The following is a 19,362-nucleotide window of genomic DNA, read 5'->3' on the forward strand; positions in this document are numbered from 1 at the left end:
CCCCAGCCGTTTGTGCCCGTAATTGATCATTTGCATCCTCCACTCGTGACATCGCAGGACTTTGCACAACGCTGAGGAATATAAAGTTTGTGGCGGTACATATGCTGCTGGTAATACACATGTTAGTGCCCAGTCGATTATCGAATGCATCAGTAAAAATACAATTAAGATTGACGAATACATTTTACACCGCTATCATCACAAAGCCATTTCATTAATAAAAAAGTTATAAAACGTGTTACGCAATATGCCACCTCGGAGGAAAGGTCACTTGCGTCCTGGTAAATCTTTTGACAAATTTCCAGATTAACATTAGCCATTATTTAATGTTACCATGTTTTTTCATAAGTATACCGTTTTAATTCAGTTAACAGTGATGGCTGTTCGAACAGTGTGGAGGAGCTTGCTTTCCGATACATGGTAAGGCCACAAACACAAGCGTAGTGTGTAAATAATCATCAGAGTAAATTTGTCGAGAAAGACGATGTATCGGATGCATTTTGTGGAATAATAATCATGTATGTGTTGTGTAGTGATTAAAGTAGGTCCTATTTGTAGTGCTTAGTTGCGGTCTTTCTACCCATGTTTTCCACCAGGAGATGTGTAAAGTGGAGTCCAGCACGGATGAGTCAGACAACAGCCCAAGGTCATCAGATACCAGCACAATGGTATAATGTAACTTGGACACAATCTCCTTTCAGACTCCAAATCGCAAAATACTATTGACATGTTTTACTTTAATTTATTATGATCTGTATGGTACATATGCTACTGAGTCTACAGAACACGTGAGTTTAAAGTTAAACATACAATATTGTTGAAAGTGCCTTGACGTGAATAATGACACCATTCAAGATGTTAGTATCATCATTCATTTGGCAATGATACTGAAAAGGATACAATCCAGCACTATAGTATTTCATGCTGGAGAATATGTATATTTCATGATATGACCAGTGGTCAGGAAGAAAACAGATTTAGGCTACAAAGATGGTAAACATTTTCAGATTAAACAAAGTAAACTAAAAGGGCGCACTCACACTAGTCCGTTTCACACCTGTACCGTGCTCAAGTCTAGATCGTTTGGCTAGTGTGAGCACGCCAAACGTACTCGAAAACACTTCCATTCCGTGGCCTGAGCACACGTGGGACAGGTGTGCTCTGGCCACGGTACAGATGCTAATGAGCCGACACGCGCACACGCACGGCTACGCAACCTGAGCTAGATGACGATTAGTCCATGCGACCCTTCTTTCCCATTAAACAATCAACATGACGGCAAGTTATTCACGTTGGTGCGATAGTGAAGTTGAGTTTTTGATTAAAAAAAATACCCCGTTAGTCACGGCGCGGGCTTTCTCCGTTCACTGGAGAAGGAGGGGCTGCACGGAGTCTAGACCTCTTTAGAATAATTTGCACACTCCCGAATGTTTTTTTTTTTTATGAATGAATTTATGACGTTTTTGACGTCTGAGTGTAGGCTACATTAACTATTTACTATTTACGATTAACTATTTACTAGTGCAAAAACGCCAACATATTCTTTATTTTGCTGACCACTTGTTTTTTATCCAGACAAAAGCATTTCTCTCGTAGATCGCACCATCTTTCAACGTCTCTGTTTAATACGACTGCATCACTACCCAAGCCCCCTCCCTGGAACCGCGGAGCCGTCGCATTTACAACAGAATTAAACCCAATAAACCATCAATGTGTTCAGGGTCCGGGAGGGTAAATTGGGGTTCTAGCTCAAGCAGGTAATTTACCAGTGACCCAAAGGGGCGCTGTTATACATTTTCCTCAAGATGCACGTGTGCATTATAACACAAACATAAATAAAACATAAGATCCCCCCCCACCGGTGGGTCTTTCTTTTCTTGATACTAACATTAATTCTAAACAGCATTTTACACAGTAGCCTATAATAGGAAATGCTCATAGGTAAAGCAGCGTAATTTAACACTGACCATAGCTTTTTATGGGAAAAGAAGCAACGGTAAAGGACCGTACTAAACGCCCTATCCATTGTATGGGTCTGTAAAGTGCTAATCAAATGTATTTATCAAGCACCTTTAATACAAAGGTAATTGGTTGGGGGGAGATTTTATGTTTTATGGATGTTTTTGGCATGCCTGTCTACGCTTCAAACAGCGCCCCCTGGGGTCACACTTTTCGGTGGGTCGAAGCATTCGGTGTAACAACGGCTTCAAGTAAGCAACAAAGTCTGTAAAGTGTAAACTGTGTGCTCTGTGTTATTCTACTAAGCAGCGGACGCTTGGTGTTGACGTGATGACGTAGGTACAAGAGGCAACCGTACTCAGGCCCAGTTGAGATTGCCTAGTGTGTGAGCACAGGCCAGCGCACAGCAGGGGGGTGGGGCAATCAAACTTTAGCACGGTACAGGTGTGAAACGGACTTGGGCACGGTACAGATGGCCTAGTGTGAGTACGCCCTAAAGTTAACACTGTTGACTTTAGTTGTTGCATGTGGATGGTATATATAGCCTCAACCCAGCTTCGTAAGGCTCTTCAGCTATAGGTACGTTAGCTGCTCATCAAGCGGTCCCAATCCAAAACAGTGTTTTCAAGAGTGTTTGTAAAATCTCTTTTGAATGACTGATTACTGTGAGCAGGCCTTGGTGACTAACGGGCAGGAGAAAATACCTCTTCCAAAGAACATGTCATCATGGTCCCACAAGGTCGGGGGACGGCTTCCATGTTACTGCCGGGTGAGCCCTCCACCTAACATTACTAAAGGCCTCATGTCATGCCCCCAGGTGTGGATGGGATTCGCCTGTACGAGCCGTTTGGCACAGGGAAGCAATGATTTTCACGGTGACATCACAAGTGGGCGTGTCCACCTAGATGTACGCTGGATAGATCAGTGCACCATCCTACCCAGTGGACTGTAGCAATCGTTGCTCATCTATCCTTCATATATCTGGGTGGACACGCCCGCTTGTGGCGTCACTATGAAATCACTATCCACACCTGGGGGGGCATGACATGAGCCCTTTAACCCATTCTGTGGCTAAGCCCCCCCTCCCCCTAAGACCCCCTCTCTATGGTGACTTTAAAGTACCTGGACCCCTACGACGGGAGCTCAGAGGACTCCGATGAGTCCCGCCACGCTGCAGGCCTCCTGCGCGGGAGACCCAGGCAGCACGGGTGCGCCCGCAGCCACTTCCTGTGCCGGAGCAGACGCCTCGTCCCCCTCCAGCCACCGGCGTCGGCCCCCTTGGAGGTGACCAAGCGTGAGCCCCGGGCGCCCCCCCCCTCCTCCACCACCCCCACCACCACCACCACAGGGTCGCCCCTGCTGACCCAGCAGCCGGCGGACGTCCTGATGGACTCGGACGGCAGCTCGTCCGAGCTCTGGGTTTCCCCCCGGTCCCCGGTGAGCGGCCGAAGCGTCTGCCGGGACCCTGCGGGGAGGACGGGGTCCGGGCACGGCCGTCCTGAGGGAGAGGATGACCGCTTTGAGGACTCGGGGTTGAACAGCGCCATCAGAACCCCGACACCACCGCCCTGCGCACGGTCCCCCCCTCACACTGCGGGGGCAGCGGGGGGCAGCGGCCCCTCTGACAGGTCCCCTGGCCCCAGCAGCGACGGCTGCTGCTTGTACAAGAGGAAGATGATGGGGCCTCACGTGACGGGGGTGGGAGAGTCTGGGCAGAGGAAGAGGCAGTGTGTTGTCAGCATGAAGGAAGAGCCGGGGTAAGGGGACTGTGCTGCCCGAGATGTTTGGAAGACCCTCGTTAACATTGTGGCGCATTTTTTTTTTGTACGCCTTTGAAGTGAACTAGTTTGGATTGCACGTGAGACCGATTTTTGCACCTTGTAATTCAGTGCCCTGATGATTCAAACAGGTAAAATGCCTACTACCTTGTTTGACCTTTTCCCATTGCAATTTGAGTTAACGTAGTCGTTCAAAGTGTTGCGTTAGACATGATTACCTCACCAGAAGACACATCTGACCTCAGCCACTTCAGTTGTTTGCGTTTATTGCACAAACCACACTTTTTCTAATGAAGGCATTAGTCTGACTTGCCAGTTTGGAGAAGACTATTCTAATTCTGTTCGACAGGTATTTAACATTATGCACTTTAAAAGGATGTTTGATTCATGTAAAATATATATTCTTTTGTCACAGCAAGTGGACTCCTGGATTCCTTTTACCTTGAACTCATTGTTCAAAACTAAGATATACAGGTTACCCTTTTCCCCCAAGTATACCACATAAACATCACATGGCATTCTGCAAATTAAACATGAACACAATTCCCCATAAGTAACATATCAAGGATCCTTGAAATTACAGCTCTTCATTACACCTACTCTACCATAATGTCAGCTTCCCCTGGGCCTGTGAAGTTATGACGAGCTAATGGTCTTCACGGTATTAGGGATAACGGGAAAGTTTTCCATTGTATCAACATATTGTAGTCTATGGTACCTTGAAAAGCTGTCTGCAAAAGATATTGTCTACATGTGGGCCCACTTCTGTTGTATACACCTGATTTACTCATTTTAAAATGTGTATACCACATCATTTCATCATGGTGTGTATCAAAATATGCAATACAAACATGCATTTTAATTTGAAGGTCAAAGGGTTAAATGTGTTTCTTCGGAAGTTTGGCTCAAGGCCAGTAAGATGATTCTGCCTTTTTCCTTCAATGAAGTGAGAATTAGGCCCAATCCCAGTTCTCCTCCTACACCGGAGGCAAACAGTTATGACATCAACACCTATGCTGAATAACACTCATCTCATTCCAATCGGAAGAGGTTGGAGCGCAATCAAAGGTTCTTTGATTCCTTTCAATCCAATCAATCTGTTTTTGTGCGGAGAAATCACTGCATGGGAGCTCATCACCAGCACACAAGGCCTGATTACTCACCCCATTTGTCCTCAAACAGACTTGGGTTTGTTCAACTACAAGATAGTTTAAAAAAAAAAACGGCCTTGTAGTTGAACAAACCCAAGTCTGTTTGGTCTATTGGTCAGACGTAGTGTAAGACAACTCAATGTTTCACCTTTATTTTTGTAGATGGTTAGGAGGTATATAATGGAAAGAAAATTGGCTGGTTGCTGTGATTTAACATTGGCTCGAGGTTTTCCTTATAAAAAAACCTTTCCTATAACAACCAGATAGCCCTCCTTGAAATAGGGCTTAACAAATCTAATGCAAAATAGCAATCAAGAGACAGAATTCAATGTAGCAGTTAATTTTATTCCAACTTTGATCGCTTAAAAACATTCAGGTTCCTCCTTAAAAAGACATTGCATTTCTTTCTCTACTTCTCCTCTACTTTGTTAGTAACCAACCGATAACTCACTTCCTCTGACCCTCAAACTACTTTTCATAAACTGCGTTAATGGATGTTATGTAGATTACTGCCTCACACTAAACTTTGCTGTTTCTATCGTAAAACACTCCAGGCTGCTACTTGTTGATATCTTAACAGGAAAACGACACTAAGTGTTTCGATGATTAATATGGGAGTTAAACAGTGAACGAGTGCCAGTCTTCTTGAGCTCTACTCTGTGCACAGGACAGCCACTCCGCGCTCATAGAAGTTGTGTGGGTCCTCCTTGGCAGCGATGTCCAAGTCCACGGTGAAGATAAGGTCTGCCCTGGTGAAGTTCAGGTACACGGGCAGAGTCACCTAGAAGGGAAGCACGAGAGGACGACCATTTCAATTTATGCCCAAACTTAATAATAAAAAAACTTTTTTGGGGGGGTTTGTGAGTGTGATAAGCCTTACAAGCGGTTTCGAAAATCTGCCCCATATGACATCCCTAGTGGGCGTGTCCACCTAGATCTGTGCTGGATGGATCAGTCTACCAGCCTACCCAGTGGACTGAAGTAAACCTTGCTCATCATATGGGGCAGATTTTCACAATGGCTTGTAAGGCTAATGACACTCACACCTGGTGGTATAATATGTCCCCTTTAAGGTGCTTTTTGAACATGGGCATATCGATATAATGTTTGATATCAGAAGGTTTACATATGGTATGCTGCAAGCTTGTTTTGTGGGTTGTCTACTGGTTAGCTTGGTGTTTTACTCCCAGCTGAACAGTTCTGGATTGGGTCATAATGATTGCAGTCTACCCTGAGCAACATGCCTACACCTTACTGGCTTCATGAACGACGTGGCAACATAAACCCCAAGTGGCTAAGTGGCTGAATAGAGGAAGAACGTTGGTCCTACCATGGGTCTCTTCTCCTCGTTGCCCTGTTTGTTCCAGCGGAGCTGAGTGAGGGGCAGCTCGGTGGAGATGGTGTTGGACAGAGACAGCTTGTTGTTGGCACACGTGGCCCCCTGCAGTTTCAGACCTGCAAGAGAAGCCCATTGAGGAGAAAACCCAGTTAGAGTGGCTTCTAGAAAACACTGATGGCTATAGACTCGTATCTGTCCCTGGATTCATTCAGAGCGGGGGACTTTGTAATTGTGCTGTGAAATTAATCGAATTTCTATAACGATTTTGAATTTTTGTACATTTGTTTCACTCAGATGTTTTATAGAAATAGAACCGCTGGATACATTTTAGTACATTCTTTTAGATTTGAATCTTTTTGTATTTGAACATTTGGTTTATTTTTTTAAGGGGAAAGAAATGGGAGAGAAATGCAGAATAAATGCATCATGTTTTCAATCTCAAAAATAATCGATATTTCAATATTGACCACAATAATGGTGATGATATGTATTTCCCCATATACTCTGTAGGCGCGTGTTCTCTGACCTTTGATGCCGAAGCTGCAGGCGTCCAGGACGGCGCCCTGGGCGTTGGTGACGTTGACCTCCAGACAGAGCTCCTCCAGAGACCAGCTGTTGGCCTGGGCCACGTACTGGCGCGTGGCCGTGATGTAAGCCTCGGGCACAAACAGGCCGCCGAGACACACGTTGACGTTCTGGATGGGGGCGAGGTGGAGATTTTTAAGTTATTTAAAGCAGGGAGTTTTCAAACTGTGAGGCGTGCCTTCTCTAGGGGGCGCCAGAGTTCTTCAGAGGGGGGGGGGGGCGCGATGTGTGAAAATAATTAACTTGAAAAATAACAATATCTTTAAAAACGCACAAAGATGTTTAAAATGTGTTAAACAACAAAAATATCTTTCAGAACACGTGTTTGAAATGTTCCAAAAAAGTCGTCAAGCGTCAACTGTAAAAGTATAAAAACAAAAAAAACAAAGCCGTTGGAGGTTTTAAGAACCTAGGAGAAACCTACCCAGGGGACTGTACCCACTGGTAGGTCCTTACACCTGGGGGTTAAATAAGGGTTAGGGTTAGTGCTTTACCTTCAGCTCCTTGGCACCGCCGCTGGCCGCTGCCTGGGAGATCTGCTGCAGCTGCTTGATTCTTTCGCTGAAGTCGGCGACCCACTGGATCACCGTCATGGAGGCGGGGACCGTGTAGCGGCACCAGTTGTGCGGCAGAATACCTGCAGGAAGATATACACCAGAGCTCAGGGGGAAATTCAGCAAGAAATGTAAGCATCCAGCTGTTAGCAGTTATGCATCTTCCTGTGCTAAGTGTTAGCCCTTTGAATACTAATCAAAAGATTAAGGACTCAAAATCATGAGTTTAGCATCGAGCCCAAAAAAAAAATCGGAATAAAAGCGTAGTATATAGCAGTAGTAAAAGTATTCAACACTACATTACAGGAGGTGTCATTTAAATGATAGGTTTACCTTTCACCAGGTCGTTGATGAGCGTGCGCAGGTCGTTGGTCTGCTTCTTCTTGCCCTCGCACACCTGCACCACGTCAGTCAGGTCCTGGCGGATCTCCTGCAGCATCTTGCCGCCCATCTTCACCTCGCGCTCAAAGAAGCGGAACAGCGGATCCTGTAGGAAATAAAACATTAGAGAGGAATGTCAGAATACACTAGGGAACCTTTTCCACTAGAGACATCTAGAGTCAGAAACCAGCATCTTAAAACAAACCAGGGATCTTTGTATATAGTCTTTAAATCCATTTCTTCTGACTGATAAACGTTTTTTTGACTTTGTGATGCTTTAAACAAGATGTTCATGTTTACATATCAAGCAGAAACATTGATCTACTGGTTGTACTTGCTGAGAGAGGGAGCAAGCGAGGAAGAGCGAGCGAAGACCACCTCGACCTGCATACCAGTAGCCAAATTTCCATGAGATAACTGATCATAACGGGGGCGACTTTGGACAAACTCTCCTAGTTATGATCACCGGGTGAAGTTGTTGCCGATCATACCTAGGCCACCATACCCTGGATCCATTCCTCCACCCCCCCCCCCCCCCCCATAACCAGCTCTAACCTGGCCCCGTCCGGCTCTACCTTGATGTTCTCCACCGTGCGCTTCAGGGGGTTGACCATCTGGGGGATGAGCTGCAGCCAGTTGAAGGCGGTGGTGTGGATGGTCCTCATCCAGGCGGGCTGGTTGTCCGACGTGGACGCCGTGCGCTGCTTTATCTCGGCCGTCTCGTAGGCGAGGTCGTCCTCATCCTCCAACATCTGCATTTTCAGCATCTTGCTCATCATGTCGATGCCTGCGCCCCGAAAGAGGGAGGAGCCAGCAAGGGGGGAGGGAGAGGAAGGTGAGGTTGGGCAGTGGGAGGGGGGGGGGGACAGGAGATCAGACCGTGGCGGAAGAGGGATAGGGGGAGGGGGGGTGTGAAGAAGTTCTTAACAGTGCACCATAAGACTTTGATAGTTTGGACTCAGGATTGTGTTAATATGGGATGAAGGAACAACAGGTTATTACATTAAGCATTTGTTATCGACAATCAAAAGATGTCGACGTTGTCCTGAAGAAGGAGCAGAGGCCGGGAGGGCTTCAGGTCAAAACATGACGCCAACAATACAAAACACCAACATCAGGTTGAAAATTAAACACAAAGGGGCATGCCGGCATTCAAGGCAAAATGGGTTCAGTTTTGTTTCCTGCAACATAAAAAAGGGACTTTGGCTGACATTGATGAAGGAATAGCATATACTGGGAGGGAGGAGCGTGGGAGGGTAGGGGTAAACTGGACCCGGGGATAGTGTGGACATCACAGTGGTCAGGAGAGAGGGTTTAGCAGCCGGGTGTGTGGGTCGGGGTGGTATAATCTGTAGCATTTCCGGAGCGTAGCGACATGATGGGATGGATAATGCAGCTGCTGGAGGATGAGGTGACCGTCTTGTCTCGGGCAGAAGAATTCCAGACGTTACTGTTTACGCTACGGAGGGAAACGTTGTAGCACTGGTAGGGGAGGAGGGCGATTTGGGACAACAACTGAAAAATATACAAGCAAGACCATTCCACTGCAGTGCGTGTCCTCCCCGTTAAATAAATATTAGTCAAGACAATGATCATTATGACACGAATTATAATATAATGTCGAGGCAGCAGATGTAAGTTGGAGAAGTTTTCCCTGTGAAGTTGTAGGAAAAAAGGAAGACATTGAGAAGAATGAATACATTGATGGAGGGAGGAAGGAGCGGTGGAGGGCGACGGGCGTACCCTGAGTGGTGAGCAGGAGCTTCTCGGCGTTGCTAGGCAACCCGAGCCAAGCCGGAGTCTGGGTGTCCGGGAGCATCTCCACCCAGTGCATGAATTCCTCACGCCTGGAGAAAGAAAAAAAAAAAACACACACACAAAGGTTGGCAGACATCAGGAACAAATCCCGTCTTTGTCATTGACGGAAATCTTGGAAAAATAGCTTTTATTTTTCCAACTCCCGCCTAGAACAAAAAACCATCCGCTGACCTGATGCCCTCGGGCATCTTGATGTCTTTGTGTCCGTCCACCTTCAGCGCCAGCTTGAACTCGCTGTCGAAGCTGCGGGTGGTGAAGATGCGGTCCAGGAAGGTGTTGAGCAGCCGCTGGTCGAACTCGTTGTCGATGCGGCCCCCGTAGATGGACTGAGCCATCAGGGTCTTCAGGGCCGCCCAGGGGATCTTTTCAGGGGAGATGTTCTGACGACCCTGAGCGTGCATAGAAATAATTAGACTTCAGTCGTATCTACTGGATAAAGTACAGGTCCAAAGCATTAATAGGTGAAGGAGGTAAGAACACTGTGTTCAAGGTGTGCCGAGGTGCGCTCTGGTACCTTGGCGGTGTCGTCCAGCCAGGTGTCCACCGTGTCACAGGCAGAGCGCAGGTCGGACTCCCCGAACTCGTACTTCTTGGACCAGCCCAGGGGGGCGTAGCGCAGGCGCTCCTGGATGACGGCGTGGAACCAGGCCAGCAGGAAGTAGAGACGCGCACGCTCATTGGGAGCCTGACGGAACAGCAGGGGGTTAAAGGAATTAGTCTCAATGATTCAAAGTTTGCAAACATTTCAATGGAAGTTATTTCTATTTTTTTTTAGATTTGAAACATTTTTGATCCAAAAATATGTTTTTTCCCCCCCAAAAGAGTAAGGGAACAAGAAGATGGATTGTAAAAAGATACCTGATGCAAGTTGTTCAAACTACATTTTAAGTCAACCCCATTTAACTTCATGGCATCGGAAAAAGCAGCAAAAACAACAACAATGCCTTTCTTTCCCCCCTCTGTGCTCTCATCCACGTGTGAAGTTCAACCTGTTCATTACCAGGGGGGTAATGGTTTCATGCGAGTGTTGTGTGGTGCGGTCAGCCAGTGCCGGTCACCTTGCACATGCGAGCCACGGGGATGCTGCTGAAGGTACGCAGCATGTTGGCCTTCACACCGGGAGGGGGCTCGAACACAAAGATACGGCCGGCACGCAGCAGGTTCACTGGCACCTGGGAGCACACACAGAAACACACAGATAAGGTCACCACTGAGAACCCGGGAGGTGAGACGGGAGCAACTTGATGGCTTAACCATTCATCATTTAAGAAACTTTTATCCAAAGTGACACACAGTGCATTTACAGATGCTATGTTAAGGAGCTCAAGGGATTTGACAGGGCAAAGATGCCGGTGGGAATTTAACCCACCATCTCTGGGGCTGGGCTTCATCACCCCAGCCTCAAAACCCATCCTGTTCCATGTCTTCTACCACTAAAGGGTAACAACTCTACTTTGAGTCAAATCAATTTAATTCCTTTGCACTTGATGAAGTAAAACCCCAAAGGGCATCACAGTTCCACAGCCATAAGACACTCCCTAACCCTGAAGGAAAACTCCAAAAAAAACAAGGGAAGAAACGCTTAATGGATGCACCCCACAGCAGAAAGACGTGATGCGGATGGCGTTACCTTGGGGTTGATCTCCATGGTGAGGAAGAGCCTGAAGCTGGCGTGGGGCTGCATGGAGTGCAGCTTCTTCTCCAGCTGCATGAGCCAGCCGGGGGCCAGGTGGACGTTCTCCAGCATGACCCAGCGACCCGACTTCACCGCCGTGTTGATGTCCCGGTCGGCCTTGTTGAAGCCCTCGGCCGAACCTGAGAGGGGGAGGGAGGGGTCGAGGACATTAAAGTTAATGTTCATGAGAGGCAAACTAACCGTGACCCCGTACATAGTGGTCCTTCTACACATGTTTGCTACATTGATTTTGTATTGAGACGTGAATATCTTCTCCCCCCCCCCCCTTACGAACCGATAGAGATGGAGGTGATGTGTTTGTTCTCCTCGGTGGCCAGATCCCGGACCAGGCCGCTGGCGTCGTAGCCGGGCACGGAGCACATCAACACGGGGGTGTTGGGCTTCACCTGTACAGAAACAAACACCAACAAGGGGGCCACTGAGAAGGACTCCTTAATAACAGAAATGAAGGACGCCATGTCAGACTGAGATTACCACACACACACACACACACACACACACACACACACACACACACACACACACACACACACACACACACACACACACACACACACACACACACACACACACACACACACACACACACACACACACACACACACACACACACATCTGGAAAACGATCTATGGCCGAGACCCAATACAAAGAGCTACGGTGGACCTTCACAGAAAATGGTGGATGTCACCACGTACCTCCATATCCACGATGTTGCCCAGGTCCAGCGGCTGCTCGATGATGTTCATGAAGGTCTCCCCCAGCACCTTGCACACGAAAATGTGGGACATGGCCAGGAGACGGTCGGGGCGGAACGCCTGGATCAGCAGCAGCTGGTGCACCGCCTGGCCAATCACAGCTGAGCAGGAGGTGGAGACGCAGGGGTTAGAGCAAAATACATCAACGTGACACGTGTACTGCAATTTAAGGACGCTTATGGTTATGGCGCTGGACAATTTATCTTCTTGGACAAATCTAAATCCCTATCGAAATTGTTGATTCAATAAAATGCATTTGGACATTTTATTGAATCAAGTAAAAGTCCCTAAAATACTCACTGGACTGCTTCTCTTCGGACCACACGTAGGGAACAGACAGTTCTGGAGTGTTGCTCTCCAGCCACATGAAGAATTGCTGGAGGAATATGAAATAAATGACACCATAAAGTTATTTGTGTTTACATGGAGTAATTGGAAAAAAAACTTGCCCTTTATAAAAGGGGGGTTTACAGTGCATTAGTACGAACAGTCAAAATATAGGGTCGGGTTGACCCTTCAACATCCCTACAAATCCACTAAAGCGGTCCATAGAGCCTCACCTCGTCCTCCTCCACCTTGGACACCAGGTCTTTGAAGGCGGGCGTGCGGCTGAGACGGACCATGTCCTCGCACTGCTCCGTGGTCAGACCCTTCACCTTGGGCAGGGACATGCCCGTCAGCACGATCTCCTTACTGCGCAGGAAGTGCAGGAACTCCACGTCGAAGGAGCGCTCACTGCAGAGACACCAGGTCACCCGTGTTATGTTGAGAAACTACTTTGGGTGGGTTTTACGGTGGGTTATTGAGAGAGTGAGTGGTCTTACGTGGTCATGCCCTTAAGGTTGATCCTAGCCAATAACATGGCGAAGGTGATGTGGTCTTGGTGGAGCATGCCTCTCGCCACTCTGTTGAACACAACCTACCACCACAAATGATACAAAAGCACATTCAATACACGTACATTTGAAAAGGCTCAAAATGGGTTCATGCATGCCAATATTGTGCGTAAATGGTCAACCATGTTTATCACTACTGCTCAATGTTTCACATTTACATTCTGTGTTAACATAAATTTCTTCTATTACTTTATATATTTTTGGCGCTGTCCTATTTCAAAAATTGCAATCATTAAAAAGGTTATGCCTATCTTTTACAACTGCTGTGTAATAGATTGATTGATTCCCTTGATAGTTTAGTTTCCTCTGTAGACCCTTGATTGATCCAGGGACTACAGATGTAAATTAACCTGCATGGCTAAATCTGGCACATTTACATGTCGAACTAATTTAGATTAATGTGCACAGTCCATTTTAAATAAAGAATGACAGTATGTGGTTCCTACCTGGAAGAGGTCCTTGGTGATGAGGTCGAGCCTCTGTGTGTGGTCGCTGATGCCCTTCAGACTGGCGTTCTCGTACAGCACCTGGTGGTACGTGTCCAGGAAGAAGTGCAGCGAGTACTGGTACAGGAAGTGGATCTGCACACGGGGAATAATAATAAAAAGGTTAGAAAATCTTTTTCTAACAAACTTTTTAAACATCATTTATGAACACATGTCATTTAGAACACCCTCACATTAGGGATGAATGATAAATAGAATTCAAACCGATGTTGCGTGATTATTATTTTATTTTTTTGGATTTGTTACTGTAACTGACTTGGGATCAGTAAGACCTGTATTTATTTTTCTTTTAGAATTCAATAGTTAAATAAAGATGTTATAATATCAATTCATGCATCAATTCATCTCAACACATAGGCCTGGCCTAAAAGAAAGAGCAGTTTAGATGTTGACTGCTTCCAATGGGTTGGTCATACTATATAATGATGTATTGCTTGTATAGTGTATAATACTGAACATACAGGAACTTTAAAAACAAGCTAAATCACAATATTGGTCGAAATAATCGCAATTCGATTATTTCCCCAAACTGTTCAGCCCTTCTTATCATTAGTGAGCATTGCATTCGTATTTGAATGCAGAAGGAGCCGGTGGTGTTCTGACCTGGTTCAGGGCCTCCATGGTGAAGTAGATGCTGCTGCACGCCGAGGACAGCGACAGGTACTGCTGGGACACCGCCTCCACCTCGGCCATGACGATGTCCGTCTCCTCCACCTTGCGGGTCACCTCCGCCGCCTCCTTCTTCAGGTTCTCCAGCGTGGTGATGATGGTGTCGTCGTCCAGGATGCGACCCTTGACCTCGTTGAGGGCCTGCAGCAGGGACTTCTCCAGCTGGCGTAAGCGCAACTGGAACTCACCTTAAAAAGAACAAATAAAAAAATAATTAACATTCAATTAAATAAGTTTAATATAATAGACAATTCATAGCAATCATTTCATCATTTACATCAATGAGCTGTCCTAACATTTATAACACAATCATTTGCAGTTGCTCCAATGTTTGCAACAGTCCAGTAGCAATTGTTCTGCAACCGTTTGCCTGTGATAGGTTGATGTTCTGATAATTTCTTCAAACCAAATATAAAAAACTAAAACCAAACTCAAAATGAATTTACTGATCAAGCAGATACAAAAAAAAATAAAAATGTTGGTGTCAACATTGTCTGTCCCTGCCGGTCACTCCCTGTTAAACCCCATTCCCTGACGTTCCCGTCTCCGGCGATCCCGTCAGTCCTCTGCACTCCTCACCCTGTAGCTTGAGCAGGTCGGATCGCTTCTCGTCCACGTCGGGCCTCTCGGCCTTGAGGACCTCGTTGAGGCACTGGCTCTGCAGGCTGCTGCGCGTCACCGTGAAGTTGACGAAGGTCACGCGGGAACACAGGTCGGGCGGGAACTCCACCGTGGGGTCCCGGGTGGAGAGGAAGATGACGAACGAGGGGGACAGATCGATGTCCTGGTCGCCCAGGGTGATGAGGACGCGACCCCCAGTCCTGCGCACCTCTCGGTTGAGCACGGGGTTGAGGATGGGGTCGTAGCTCTCCACGTCCTGGTGGGACACACACACACACACACACACACACACACATTGTAACTTCTTTAATTATGTCTGGAGTTCATAATAAATGTACATCCATGTTACAGATACAAAACATTGCTCAGGCATGATCCAGCAATGTGGGATCACAGACAGACAAACAGACAGACAGACAATGAGTTTTCTGAACCCGTGCATGTGTAACGAAATGGGAGAACACAAGCCAGTCGGGCCATTACCTGCACTAGCAGAGGGTTTCCGAAGCGCAAGGCGCTCTCCAGGTTCTTCCTGAAGGCGTCGTCCAGGAAGCTGGTCCTGGTGATCTTGCGCTCCTTGTACTCGTTCATGATGAACTCTGTGGCCTGGCCCGATGGATCGATGATGAGTGGGTACCTGGGAAAACACAACAACAAGATGAAAGCATGGTCCTACACAACCAAGGTCATGCTACCTTTTGGGGGGGTTGTTTGATGGAAGGTTTTTCCCTCACTACCCTCGTGATATTCCCCCTCCTCACTGACCTGTTGAACCTCTTCAGCATGATGGCGTTCTCCGTGCACAGGTCGTCTGCGGGTAGCGAGCTGGCCTGCCAGCGCAGCCTCTCATCCGCATTGGACAGGTACTCCGTCCTGGCGATGTCGGTACGGAACTAACGGGGGCAAATGAAGTTAAAAGATAGATTAAAAACACTTTTATCCAAAGTTTATTTATATGAAAGGAGGGAGCCCTCACTCTGCGCTCCTCAAGATTTCTTCCACGCTGAGTAAGGGAGTTTTTTCTTGTCCTTTTGGGGGCTTGGGTCAGGGGTGTGTGATAAATATTTGGCCTGTTAAGCCCTTAGACTGTAATGGTGATTAAGGGCTGTACAAATAACCTTTAATTGAATAGATACGTGTTGCCAAGGAGCAGGTAGAAGGTTAGGGCTTATACCCACAGGTAGGGCTGTGGCCATCTGGGATCGAACCCAGTATCCTTGGGGACTTGGTTACCTGGATGTTGGCCTGCTGCAGGTGGTGCGACCAGGTGGTGAACAGGTTCTGCCTCATCTGCTGCTCAAAGTACCCGGCGTAGGCGATGAAGGCGGCAGAGAGCAGACAGTCCCCGGCGATGGTGGACATCTGGTTCTTGAAGGTCTCGCTGGTCTGCTCCCAGCGGTCGCGCTCTGCCGAGAGGCTCTTGAGGAGGGCGTGGCTGCGGTTCACCTGGGGAACGCAGACACAAGAGGAACAGAGGGTGAATACAAGAGCGGTGGCTGTGTGTTCATGGGCCACGGCACATTGACAACTCGCAATGTTTCACCATATAATCAAGTCGTAAGCAATTAGGTCTAAAAAAAAAAAGTTTGGTTCCTGTTGGTTGTCAGTTGAGGTCATGGGTAGGTAGGGAATTTATTTTATTTTATTTTTTCCAGCGGCAGCGAATGATAGGTAGGACTTTTTTCTTTCCTTCCTTTTTTTTGCTCATAAAATAATTTGGGTCGCACATAAATTGAAAGGGTCGGTCGGAAACCGGAACCGAACAAAAAGGCCTTAGTTGTTTCACCAACTAATTTCAGTATGAGCCTATGGGTTGCTATTAAGCTTTCACCAGGCAAACTTTGAACTATTTTGCATAAAGTTAACTTGAACTTGTGTACTACCAATAAGTGTCTCCTCCATAAAAAGCCAACATTCCCATTAGACATTAGATTGCTTGGGCAATCCCATTTAGATGCTACTGGGCTAAAATGGCGGTTGCCTGGGATGCAGTGCTTGCGACAGACACGTTGGCGTTACCTTGGCCTCCACGTTGGCCAGGTCGGCCTTGATGGCCTGGGCCTCGGAGATGAGGACGGCGTACTCCTCCTTGTAGCGGGCGATGCTGGCCTCCAGGTCGCGGATCATCTGCTCCACCTCCTCCGCCTTGGACTTGTTGTCCGTGGCGTAGTCCTCCAGCTTCTGCAGCTCGTTGCGCAGGGGCTCCACGCGCTTCAGCATGTCAGCGTAGTTCAGCTGGGGAGAGGGAGGCAGGGCTGGGTGAGGCTAGGACTAGGAGACTAGGCTTTGAACTGGGTGATAACCATTAGCACTTTGTCTCGGCTACTTATTTATTTATTGTATTTTCACACGTGTGACGACGCGTGTGTATTTTTAACGTGATGTCTTTCGTGTATGTCCAGTCCAGGCTTGTTGTCTCCCTTGTTCTGTGGGGTCTTGTACTGTCCTTTCTGAGCCAAATCACCTGAATGAATTCCTGACGACTTGTGTCGTTTGGCCATAATAAAGACTTGACTTGAGACAAAGCCCTTTCAACTTGACTAATAAGCCCATATCATTGCATTTTTTTTTAAAGAAAAATGCAGATAAAGATACTAAATGTTCACAATTTAACAAAATAATATTTGCCTAGCATGGCTGACTGTGCATATCCTTGGTACTACATTCTTACAATCCTTTTGAAATACGGTCATAATAATAAGCCCGGAAACACTGGAACTTAGGTTATAGAAAAAAAATAAAAATAATTATTATTTGTATTCAAGTCACTGTGAGATGATTGTTCAAATCGGGATACAGGATGCATATCATGATCAAAATATGATTGTATGGGAACCTCTGTTCCAAATGCTAATTTATTGGTGTGACCGACCCGTGGTGCTCTTGAGGGGGTTCCCTACCTGAGCGATGGCCCACTTCACCATGGGCCCACAGGCCAGAGAGGCCCGGTTGACCTGCTCGTAGTTGTAGCTGGGGTTCGACATGTAGTTCTTCTTCATCTTCTCACGGATGGAGTCACTAGAACCGGGGGGACATTTTATACATTAGTTTTAGATCTTAAGGGGAAAATCAAGAACCTAGAGGGAATATTTGTGCACTATTTGAATAATTTGACGTGGAGTGAAAAGATCACAGGGGGAGGGAGGAAGAGTGGAGAAATGTGAAGAAGATGGAGATTGTAGGCTGGTGGGCCCGAAATATTAAATGAAATAGCTGTTTGATGGAGGTTGAGATGTGATTTCTAATTGGACTTCCGAGTCAACTGTCCATTTGTCGGGTTAGGGTCTCGATCCATTTAGTTAATTCCAGGAAAATGTTAATCAAAGTTCATAAGTCATGATCAGCATTATTTTTGATTCATTTCGACAAGATTACATATTTTCTTTCACAATGTAGCAGAATATATGTTTTTTATTTTTAACAAAACTAAGAAAAAAATCACACCAATAATCAACTCGTCTGGTAATGATTCACAGGATGATCAGTATCCGCATAAACTCGGCGAAGCCGTCATTTCTCTTCCTTTCCGTCGACGTCGGTACCTCATCGCCTCGGAGGAGAAGTTGACTATGCTGCTGATGAAATTGTCCCTGATTATAACTTGTCTGATCTTTTTCCAGTCACTGGTCTCCTCGCCCAGCAGCAGGCAGATAGACTCCAGCGCCAGCTTGACCGCGGCGGGCGGGTTGGTCATAGCCCGCACTTCTACCAGGTGCTGCCTCTTTATCGAGCTCACCACTGGGCCGCGGAGGGGGGGGGGGGGGGGGCAACGCGGGGGTGGATGGATGGATGGATGGAGGATAAGGAGGGACAGATAGGTAGATATATGGCAGAGAGAAAGAGAAGGAGAGAGGGGGAAGAGAGAGAACAACACTCTTTTAGTCAAACGCTTTGGACGCCGGCGACGTCTACCTGATCTCGTCGGCATTGAAGTTGACGATGGTGGGGATAAAGTTCTCCCTCATGATGATGGAGCGGATCTGCTTCCAGTCCGTGGTGCTCTCCCCCAGCAGCAGGCAGATGGACTCCAGGGCCACCTTGACGGCGGCGGGGGGGTTGGCCATGGAGCGCACCTCCACCAGGTGCTGCTTCTTAATGGACTTAACGGCTGACACAGGTTTAAGTTAAAGGCGGGGAGGAAGGAGGAGGCGGAGGGTGGTGAGAAAAGGAGGTGAGTGAGGGTGCAAGACGAGGGGAAAAGGGCACTGAAGGGAAATCTTTGGGCTGGTGGAAAGTTAGCCTTTGATAGAAATATCCTTAACTCATTAGTATAGTTATATATGTTGCATAAAGAAAGGATTATTCTGCTGTATTGAAGCTCTATACAATATCTATCCATCTATCGGGTCCATAAGAACTTCAGTGAAAAGTAAGAATCATAATAATGTATACCATTTTGAGCCTCAATAACGGCAGGCTCCACTTGGTCCAGATCCTCTTTGACGCTCAGCTGCTTGTCTTTGATCACCTCCTGCTGCTTGTACACCGACTCCTGGATCTCCTGACTCATCACCTGGAATCACCACAGCAGCGTGGCACAATTAGAATGAGATGCTAGGCTAGGCGGGCATGATTTTGCGGTATAAGGTATCTATATTAATCAGTCAAAGAATTATGCATCAAAAAGCAAGGTAGGCAAAGCACAAACCCGGT

General features: G+C 47.0%; 2 protein-coding genes across 3 annotated transcripts in view; one reads left to right on the forward strand and one right to left on the reverse strand.

The window, feature by feature from the left end:
- Positions 1-10: 10 nt before the first annotated feature.
- On the forward strand, positions 11-4,615 carry LOC130382591 (uncharacterized). 2 transcript variants are annotated; one of them, XM_056590424.1, is made up of 5 exons: positions 11-281; positions 368-420; positions 600-668; positions 2,633-2,728; positions 3,079-4,615. In XM_056590424.1, exons 1-5 carry the CDS (start codon positions 248-250, stop codon positions 3,718-3,720), a joined length of 894 nt encoding a protein of 297 aa, XP_056446399.1. In that variant the 5' UTR covers positions 11-247; the 3' UTR covers positions 3,721-4,615. The 2 variants fall into 2 exon arrangements, with proteins under 2 accessions (XP_056446399.1, XP_056446398.1); XM_056590423.1 differs by having other exon boundaries at positions 597-668; positions 3,079-4,610.
- Positions 4,616-5,027: 412 nt separating this feature from the next.
- The window catches only part of dync1h1 (dynein, cytoplasmic 1, heavy chain 1), a 41,907-nt gene continuing 27,572 nt past the window's right edge, over positions 5,028-19,362 (reverse strand). Inside the window, exons 51-76 of the mRNA XM_056590417.1 lie at positions 19,102-19,222; positions 18,622-18,817; positions 17,610-17,727; positions 16,729-16,944; positions 15,943-16,155; positions 15,475-15,602; positions 15,193-15,346; positions 14,668-14,965; positions 14,023-14,276; positions 13,360-13,494; positions 12,842-12,936; positions 12,578-12,752; positions 12,318-12,393; positions 11,958-12,118; positions 11,536-11,647; positions 11,196-11,380; positions 10,624-10,737; positions 10,080-10,250; positions 9,737-9,954; positions 9,491-9,594; positions 8,323-8,534; positions 7,700-7,853; positions 7,307-7,449; positions 6,754-6,922; positions 6,219-6,343; positions 5,028-5,669 (exon numbers count right to left, since the gene is read on the reverse strand). Coding sequence (XP_056446392.1) covers positions 5,541-5,669; positions 6,219-6,343; positions 6,754-6,922; positions 7,307-7,449; positions 7,700-7,853; positions 8,323-8,534; positions 9,491-9,594; positions 9,737-9,954; positions 10,080-10,250; positions 10,624-10,737; positions 11,196-11,380; positions 11,536-11,647; positions 11,958-12,118; positions 12,318-12,393; positions 12,578-12,752; positions 12,842-12,936; positions 13,360-13,494; positions 14,023-14,276; positions 14,668-14,965; positions 15,193-15,346; positions 15,475-15,602; positions 15,943-16,155; positions 16,729-16,944; positions 17,610-17,727; positions 18,622-18,817; positions 19,102-19,222 — 4,176 coding nt within the window. The 3' untranslated portion in view covers positions 5,028-5,540. The remainder of the gene's footprint in view (positions 5,670-6,218; positions 6,344-6,753; positions 6,923-7,306; positions 7,450-7,699; positions 7,854-8,322; positions 8,535-9,490; positions 9,595-9,736; positions 9,955-10,079; positions 10,251-10,623; positions 10,738-11,195; positions 11,381-11,535; positions 11,648-11,957; positions 12,119-12,317; positions 12,394-12,577; positions 12,753-12,841; positions 12,937-13,359; positions 13,495-14,022; positions 14,277-14,667; positions 14,966-15,192; positions 15,347-15,474; positions 15,603-15,942; positions 16,156-16,728; positions 16,945-17,609; positions 17,728-18,621; positions 18,818-19,101; positions 19,223-19,362) is intronic.

This window comes from Gadus chalcogrammus, chromosome 5 (assembly GCF_026213295.1).
Source record: "Gadus chalcogrammus isolate NIFS_2021 chromosome 5, NIFS_Gcha_1.0, whole genome shotgun sequence".
Classification (NCBI taxonomy): domain Eukaryota; kingdom Metazoa; phylum Chordata; class Actinopteri; order Gadiformes; family Gadidae; genus Gadus; species Gadus chalcogrammus.

Coding starts and splice junctions, on each gene's coding strand:
- LOC130382591 (XM_056590423.1), top strand. CDS start 248: ATGCCACCTCGGAGGAAAGGTCACTTGCGTCCTG. Junction 282..367: donor GAAAGGTCACTTGCGTCCTG/GTAAATCTTTTG, acceptor GTTTTAATTCAG/TTAACAGTGATGGCTGTTCG. Junction 669..2,632: donor CATCAGATACCAGCACAATG/GTATAATGTAAC, acceptor TACTGTGAGCAG/GCCTTGGTGACTAACGGGCA.